Source organism: Streptopelia decaocto (genome assembly GCF_964273445.1).
Source record: "Streptopelia decaocto genome assembly, chromosome: 1".
NCBI classification, from domain to species: domain Eukaryota; kingdom Metazoa; phylum Chordata; class Aves; order Columbiformes; family Columbidae; genus Streptopelia; species Streptopelia decaocto.
The window spans coordinates 43,777,975-43,787,462 of NC_138663.1; the positions used below are offsets into that span (position 1 = coordinate 43,777,975).

Genomic DNA, 9,488 nt, shown 5'->3' on the forward strand with positions numbered 1-9,488 from the left:
GGCTCTCCCATTTATTTGGGATAGGAGCAAATGGTACCCAGCCACTTCAGTCTGCGAGAGGCTGCCCACCAGCTCTGGTTAATGCAGGAGCACAGCTCCTTTGGCTTTGTGTATTCTACCTTTTTCCTTTTCCTACAAGCACCCCAGTTGAGATATTCATATTAATCAAAATGGCACTTCCATGTAATCTGGAATTGCACAATAATGCAATTAAAATTAATTTGGTCTCCTGTTCTGATCGGAGGTATTAACATCCTGTTCTGCAAGACCATGGAATGTCTCTGGGAGAAAAGGTGAGATCAGAAAGAACTGCACACGCACCCCTGGACCAGAGGTAAATAGTTCCTTTCCTAACATTAACTTCCCATGCCTTTGTTGTAAATGCAGAATATGGGTTTGCTGACATGTTAAAACACTTAAGCAGATGGTTAGCTGTGAATACATGACTAGCCCACTGAACACTATTTGCAAGCTTAAGGTTAAGTGTTCACTAAAAGGAGACCTCGATCAGCAGCTATTTAAGAAGCCTGTCGGTTTTGGCATTGCTCTTAAGCAGTGAGCTCAGGATCCAGCTCCTCTTGTGTCTGCCATGGAGTTACTCTCAGTACTGTGAAAATATGAACAGTTACTAAATCTAAAAGAAGCCCAGCTTGCCATATAAGATGATGAAATGATTTCATTCACTCGTTTCTGATAAGGAGTAACCTATTTCCCTCTTTCACACATCTGGCTGAATGCATCTGAAATCTAATGCCCTTTGGTTTTCTGTATAAAAACTGGCTATAAAGAAGTGTTGCCAGAGCTTATAGGGATGGCCTACACATGGGTGATCTACTCAGTAGCTGGTTGGGTTTTCTGGGGATAAAGGTGTTGGTTTAATCACAGTTTTCTCCAGTTGCTTTTAATCTAATGTACTGCCCATAATCTAACAGATAGTACCCTATACTAAAGGTTTTGCAACTATAGGTCGTACGTATGGCTTTCTGGGGTGCTTCCCGGGGACTTAAAGATATCTTTCCAATATGAAATTTCAATTAAAAATCTCAGTATTTCTAGTCTTTAGAGCTACAGCCTGATTAGTGCATTTTTTATTATATTACTCCTCTTTACATTGTATAACCAAAGCATTACTCCAGCCATATTCTAAACAATAAGAAAAAAAGTATGTTACAGTCCATCAGCTCATATTTCCAAGAAATTCTAGAACTGGAGTGTTTGGGGCCAGAGGGAACACCAGGGGTTATTTGATTTAACCCCTTGCTCAAAGCAGTGCCAACTGCAAAGTTAGATCATTAGCTCATTGTCAGGCTGGAGGGAAGACTTTGCATTACAGCAAGGAAATGTGATATTACTGTGGTGTTATTGAAGGTGATTGAGATCTTATGATTCACTAGCAGGGAAACAGCATTTTTTAGTGAAACGAGAGTACAGAGAGTAATGCAGTCAGCCACTTTAAAAAGAAGATACCATATATAATATGCTAATATAGGTAGGTTTAAACTGAATAAAATATCAAAAATAAAGATCTCAGGAAGTAAAAAGACAATTGAAAAATTATTTTTTAGAACCTCTGTCATCTTAAAAGAGTCATTAACAAACTAAAAGAAGTCATTTAATTGTCTTCCTCCAACTTAATCTAGGATACTGATTGAATTAACTCAAAGTACGACTCCTCAAATTTTTATACCTTTACCACACTCTCTATTTATAAGAGACACACTAGATTTTAATTGATGCATGATTTTGGACAGCTGGCAAAGATTAAACACATCGTGCAAAGCCAAAACATCTGTTCTGATCTGGACATTTTCAGCCGCCTGTCAATTCACATAGGCATGAAAATATCATCCTGCTCCAAATTCACTTTTAAAAGCGGTGAGCCAGGACGAGCATGATTAGCCAACATTGCCTCTGCAGTGCAATTAATTGTTTTGCTATTGTATTCAACTACTCATTGATAAAAGCAAGTTGAGGACTGATCCACAACCCCAAATCCACACAGTTTGTGTCATACCCCCAAAACTTACTTGAACCCATCCATAACAGATTTGTTTTAGAGAAAATTATTTTGCAACAGCATTCCAAAAATGGAGCTGGGCTGAAACATTAGCAGTGCAGACGTTCGCAGAGCCAGTGTTTAACCTAGCTTTTTGGCTTTATTTTATTGAAAAGGTATATAACAAATGTATGACAACTTCATTAAAAGTTAAGAAATATATCTTCCAAATGATCCATATAGTTGCAGCACCACTGAAAATTTTCACTTGTTATACACCAATGATTTAGAAGGAAACTGCTTCAGAGCCAGGGCTCTCCTCTAATTAACTGACTAACACAGGAGAGCATTTTGCTGCATGGGAAATGTTCAGTCCTTACATCAACCTTGGTTTTTCAGCAAACATACAACACGTAGTAAGAAGAGCGAAGCTGTTTGAAGATATCTGTGTCCATGTTCTGTGCCCAAATGTTATAATAACTCTATGCAAAATTTCTCTTCTTTATTGAATTACTTTATGTTGGCATATACAGAATTTTGGAAGAATTAAAGAAATTTCAAAAATTCACATCAGTAATAAATAAAAACACTAGAATAGATATATATTCATCAATCTGTATGTATGGGATTTTAGCATAGAAATTAGTTATTTCTTCAAATGATTTAGTGGGTGAACGGGAATCATACCGTTCTTTTCATTTGATTACAAACATGTAGATTCTACAATAAGGAGCAAATGTTAATAGTTGTCCCATGTTAGCACACTCTCTGGAATGACTTTTAACAGATATTACAGTCTTTCACAGACAGCTGCAGCACAATCATGCACGATGTTCAAGCCTCACACCTACAAATCCAGCATCAGTTACCCCATGCAACAATTTTTGATTATCCTGTCATAACTTTAGAAGTGTATACACTGACTATGGAAAAAATTCATTTATCCAAAAGCAGATACAATTTTCTGAGATCTCGTTTACACTCTGGGGATTTGCCCAGGTGATAACTGTCCACACCAAATCCTGCAATCGATGCGCTGGCACAAAATCCTAGTACAGACTGGCAAACCCTCTTAAGTTGCTCAGTGCATGAGACCCCTCCAGCTGGTTCCTGCGTGGTATTTGCATTAAACTCATGGCATGTCTCAATGTACACACCATGGGGCTGCATCTCACAGGTACTGCACTCCCAGGCTGTAGGGCAGGCTTACAGTTTCTCCTCAGCACAGCCCCAATGCTCTGGAGGGGTGATGCAGCGCAGCGCTGCACGTGTATACTGTGCCCTTGCACTGATGCTGTTGTGCAAGGGAACCTCGCACGACTCATAGACCCACTGAGTCCCGACACCCCCACTGTGTTCACGGGGCTGCATGGGCTGCACTGCACTGAACTCTCCGTACTTGTGTGCAAAGGAAAAATTTGAGAAGACTCAGGCTATGACCCAACGCAGGTGAACAAGCCTTGTCCAGTGCAAGGGCATATCACCCAGCTTCAAGGTGCGGGTTTTAGCAGTTTAGGCCATCTAATTCATCAAGGGACACCTGCAGCAGGCAGAGCTACACCTGTCGGGGGCCAGACTACACACAGCAGCTGTGTATCACAGTATCACAGTATGTTTGGGATTGGAAGGGACCTCAAAAGATCATCTAGTCCAATCCCTCTGCTGGAGCAGGAATGCCTAGGTGAGGTCACACAGGAACATGTCCAGGCGGGTTTTGAATGTCTCCAGAGAAGGAGACTCCACAACCTCTCTGGGCAGCCTGTGTGACATGGCCCATACAGCTTTTTGCATTAACAGTGACATTACTGAGTTGCAAACCCACTTAGTCACTTCCCACTTCATCAGTAAGCCCACAGTGGCTGTTAGCTGATTCAAGACTCCTGCGAATAAAATCCTCAGAGAGGCAGAGCCTGAGATTTTACTTTAGTTCATTAATTTTTCTTTGACCACACTAAGTCCACAGAAGGCCCAAAGTGCTTGTGCCTGCCAAGAAGCTCTGCAGGAAAAGCTTTGTTTTCTGAGAAACTTATGAGAGTTGCAGAGCCTCAGGTCTGATATCCATTGACCCAAGCCTTGAATCCTCTAAATTGCTTTTTGCTGCCTCACTCTATTTTCCTAGTCAAGAACAAACCCAATTTTGCATTAAAAATTATTTTGTACATGGTTGTTTTCTAAAATACCTAATGAATTTATTCCGTCTGATGATAAGCTAAAAACAAAGGCATCTTTTCCTGAGGTGTCACAAATGAAACCGTTGGCAACAGCCTAGAGAGAGGACACCTCTCGGGTCAGTTCAGACCCACTTGCCTCACCTCCAGCATCCAGCTACCTTAAGTAACCTCCTGTGGGCAGACCCACAAAATAATTTGAGGTTGCTACCCACCTGTGAAGAGGCCATAAGTCACTTCATGCTGCTTGTGCTTTAGCACTAGAACTTGTCTATGGGTAAATGCTATGGAGCAGCCAGTATCTGACAGCTGATCTTCTGGATCTGCGCTGTTGTTTGTAAGACAGAAATGTGATAGAAAGGCATAGACTCATCATATTTATCAAAGCCATAAAGTATTTTTCTGCCCACTTTGCTAGTTTAGATCCCATACCAACACATGGCAGTCACTAGCATCATACCTAGAGATCTAATGAAGCATGTGCATTAATATAAGACAAGACTGTGCATTAATATAATTACTCACCTATCAAACGCAAGAAGAGAAACCAAATTCTTTGCTGATTTGCAATATATTAAAGCCAATTGTATTGAGTGAAGCGCAAAGTCAAGGTTGCAGGTGATACATACACATATGTACGTTATGTAAAAAAAAATAAATTCTACACTCTCATTTGTAGGCTAAGCTGTAGAGAATGAAATTCAAAACATGCATGTTTCATTCCTTACAGAAACCTTCATGTATGACTATACATTTCCCAGGAAACTGCTAAACTTGCAGGAATTCTTACTTAGATCTGATTGCAGACATAGCAAAAAATACTTTCCTTGTTTGGATTGTTTCTTCCACTGGCTAGTACATCCAAGAAAGGCACCGGTACACATGTGTTTAAAACAGAAAATAATGAAGCCCAGCAAATTTTCATGTATCACAAGTCAGATTTGGTTTGGTTTGATTCAGTAACAATGTAACTGAAGTTGGGTGCCTGTACTATCATCTGCACAGGAGCCAGCATGCCTTCCTTGATATGTGGCTACAAGGGGAGAGTAATTCAGGTAATCTAAAGTTTGCATAGCATTTCCACATAGCAAACCCAGTGTAATGCCACATTACATACTCACTGTGTACAAACCATACATGTATTGGGGCAAATTCACCAGAAGAGCCCACAGCAAAGAGAATTTCTCATTGAATAAATGATTTAACTTGATATTTTGAAAGACAGATTGAATACCTGGAATCACTGTAGAATGTCTTAAAAGTAAAACCAAACCAAACCAAAACAAGTTAGACTCCATTGATGGCACTGTAAATAAAGTTAAGTTGAAACTGTGTGGAACACTGACACTCTGTTCACATGGTATAGAAATAGTGTAACTGGCAATGTATCAGTGCATCTCAGTAACTTCTTTAAAAGTATACATGCTCATTTTCTCACATATATGTGCTGTAGTATAACACATGTAAAATATTATACATTTTCTTGAGATGAAAGGCTTTTTCAGATATGCCAGGAACTGTATCTTGACTCAAAATAGCATTCCCAAAAGAAGGTAAAGGGCCAGATATGAAAGCAAATACAATTCAGTCACTAAAAACACATTCTGTTAAAATGCTGTCCTGATCCATACAAAGATTTGAAACATTAATATCAAGAGTGCAAGAAACATCAGTGAACCCTCTGTCTCTCATCTATTGGGTACACGAGTTAATGTTGTCAGTGGCCATTACTTCCATTTAAATGAGAAATCTCTTCCCCTGTATGAAACTGGCCATTTGTTATAACGTATTTTCATTTATTAAAAAATAAAAATATTTCCATTTGCTACTTCATAAACTCTCACGTTAAGATAAAAATCTTTAATCTTTTCTTCTCTGTTTGCTGGCAAACAGCTGCTTCTCCTTTTTGTCTTTCTAATTTGCTAGTCTCAGTAAACACACACATACACATCTCTACTTAATACATTTTCTTTTACTGATTCAGAACAAGATTTTCAAAAAAGCCCCTGTGATTTAGGAACATTAAGTCTAATTTCAAGAGTGGCATCAATTGGGAGTGTTAATTCCAGTGAAATCATCAGTTTTTCTTATGCAAGCTAAACCACAGAATTATTCACATTCAATTATTGAAAAGTTTTTAAATTAAAACACTTTTCCATGCTCTTTGTAGTGTTAGAACTCTATTTTAAAACTTATTTTCACATCTTTTTGTTCAATATAAATATTCTATCATTTAAAGTCATATGCTGTTGTAACAGTGCTCCTTATACATCTTCTGTCTTGCAGCAAGGTGTCTCTCACTGTCTAAACTCAGATATTAATTTTACAAGTCTAAATTCTGTTTTATGTTTATGCATTTTTCTATACTTCATTTCTCTTTAATAAACTGAACCAATGGACCTGTCTGGGAATTTTTGGTTGGATTTTACCTTCTCAGATTCCCCAGCGAATCACTAATGGTGTTCTTCACCTCTTCCTTTCCTGGGTTAAAAAATCTTTCCTTCAGTGAACCGAATCCCTTGAAAGGCATTTTCTCTTTCTTCTTCAGTAAATCCCTTATGTTAACAAGCATTCACTTCTGCTGTCATATTTCCCGATGCCAGACTCAGGAGCCACCGCCAGTCCCCTCAGTGACCTCTGCAATAACAACCAGTTGCTCGAGAAAGGACCGTGGAAGAAAAAGAAAAAAGAAAAGAAAAAATAATCTTCCGAAGCCAGTAAGTCAGTCAGGGTGAGCTCTGGAAGCGCTCAGGGACTCGGGGATGCACTTGCAGCAGCTCTGCTGTGCATCTGTGCAGGGCCGGGTACCTGTGCCAGGGCGGCTGGTCCCGCGGCTGCAGTGGACGAGCTGGGGGTGCTGCCGGGGCTGGTGTCCCCAGGAAGGACACAGCTGCCAGTGCCAGCTCCACGGGCAAACCTCAGGCTGGCTGGCTGGGGCTCATCCTCCTCCTTCCCTCCCTCCTCCGCCTCTCCAGATCCCGTGCAAGGTGGTGCTATAGTAACGGACACAATACCTGTCCTCCAGCCACTCCAGTTCGCTAATAAGACCTCATCTGTGGCAAGGGCAAGAAGTTTATTAAACATTTATCAGTCTTTTCTGTAGGGAGGGAATTATTGCAAGCTGCAGTTCCCATTCACTATGTAGTCCTTGTCCAAATGAGCCCCTCTACCCCAATGCACCTGCTGGTTTGAACCCAGAGCCACCTTCCCCAGCCTGGTCATTTATTATTGATGCTCCTGGGCCCTTGGGCAGACATACACAGAGGTGCATTGGTGCGATGCTGCTTGAATAACTGATGAAAGACTGGCTACAAATTAAATGTGTTGCATTTTTGAAACACAAAGTGGCTGAAAGAGGTGAACTGGTCCAAACCAATGTAACTTCATGAAAACAACACACTTTTCCTAGCATGGTGGAAAGTATTTAACAGAAACACTTGTGGAAATGCTGCCTGACGGGACATTTGTCAAGCCTGCATGTTGGCTGGAATCAAATAAAGAAATTCTACTTTTGGCAGGGCCTGAGTTATTGGGTTTGGGCTATGGATGACAAGAAAAGAAAAAAAGAATCCCCATTTTATATTGTCTTTGGGCTCCTGTGAGCCCTTCACTGTTCCCTGGGTGGAAGGAAAGACAGAAATCTTCCAGGTTGTTAGAAAACCTGAGAGCTTTGCGTTTGCCACCTTCCCCTTGCTCTCCCAACGTAAGCAAAATGAAGAGCCTGTTAGTGCCTTCTCAGGCCACCAGCAGAAGAACCGGTTTCCCCTGGAAGTCCACGGCTTCGAGGAGCCAGGTGGAGGGCAGGTGTGGCAAGTGGGCAGCTGCCACCCACAAACCCTGGCTCCTGCTTTGCCATCAGCCAACTGGTGCCCCTGAGCAAGCTGCTGGGGCTCTGGTCCTCCTGCCCTATACTTGTCATTGTGCTTCCAGGCACAGGGATCATGCTTTTCCCTCTAACTTCTGTTCAGAGCTTGGTCTACCCAAACTCTACAGAGAAAGAGAGAGGGGAAAAGAGACAGTGAATCCTCTAGAGAAACAAACTGGATCTGATTTGTTTTCAGCTGCCTTAGGGCACTTACAGGCTCCTCATTTGGGTGTTTCAACCAAGGGAGTAGGATTGAGTGGGAAGTTAGTCTGGGCCAAAGCAGAGCAAGAACTGTCTGCCCCTCCATCCCTCCTCCAGCTCCTTGCATGGGCCACCAACCTCTAGGTTTTAGATGTCTCCATAATATGCATATCAAATGTCTGAATTGTCTCAGCTCCACTATGAGGAAGGGAATATTGGAAAAAGCACTCCCTCATGGTGAGGCAGACTGCAGTGAAATCCTTTATTTCTAGTATAAATGAGAAAAGAAAGAAGATAGGAGAGGGAGAGAGAAGGAGAAAGGGAGAAGGAGAAGAAGGAGAAGGAAGCAAGAATTGGAAGTCTTGCTTGGCTGGAGTCTCTGTTGTTGCAGAACTGGTTACAGTTTCTTTCTCCTCTTTGAATAATTCATGTGCTGTAGAGCAGGGTTGGAAAACTCCAGGCTCAGCACAGCTGACTCACACATTTGCTCTGGCAGAGAGTCCTCCCATGGTGCAGCCAGGGTCGCAGGGCCAGCCAGCTCCCAGCACTACCACCCCTATACCTATGGCAGAGCTTCTCAGGGTGTATGTCTATCTTGGGTTGAATAGCAAATGCTCTCACTGCCAATTCAAGGACTCCCTGGTAAACCCTCCCTGGAGCATGTCTTGCTGCCCTGGGAGCAGGCAGCTGCACCCCCTGCTCCTCACACTGCTCAGGTTTGAATCTGGCCACCTCCACAGTCTGAGCAAGAGGAGGCAATTCCTCCTGGTTTCTCACTCCAGAGCCCTGGCCCACCAGGGCATGCTGACAGCAAGGTCACCACTGTGGAAAGGAGCACAGGCCTGACAAAATCACACGCATGCATTAAAACTGGGTCTCCAGTTTTCAGAGGGCACACAGAAAATGAAGCCTAGCAGGCTGGCTGCCAAACATCAAAGATGTATATATTTTTAGGGATATATACATATCAAAGTATATGGTGAAATTGTCTTCCATTTAAGTAAAAATGTATTTACTAGCATTTGAGATAGTTTCCTGAATGCTCTTAAGGCAGCTGAACACCTGAAACCATGTAAGAGCCCAGCTGCAAACTGGAAATGGTGCAAATTCCAGTGCAAGAAATTCACCCTGGAAGACTGGGGCTCAGGTCAGAAAGTGATGTTCAAAATCCATATCTCCCAGCAGCTGTGGAACAGAGGTTTTACTTTGCCCTTCTTTCTGAGCTTCTGGTCCCGCTTCAGTTATAGAGAGCACAGAG

At 41.9% G+C, this 9,488-nt stretch overlaps 1 protein-coding gene across 1 annotated transcript in view; it reads right to left on the reverse strand.

The window, feature by feature from the left end:
- SLC17A8 (solute carrier family 17 member 8) overlaps nt 1-6,709 on the reverse strand; it is a gene marked incomplete at its 3' end in the record, with an annotated part of 28,233 nt that extends 21,524 nt beyond the window's left edge. Inside the window, exon 1 of the mRNA XM_082067016.1 lies at nt 6,594-6,709. Within this exon, the coding sequence (XP_081923142.1) occupies nt 6,594-6,694 (101 nt within the window). The 5' untranslated portion in view covers nt 6,695-6,709. The remainder of the gene's footprint in view (nt 1-6,593) is intronic.
- Between the last annotated feature and the right edge of the window lie 2,779 nt (nt 6,710-9,488).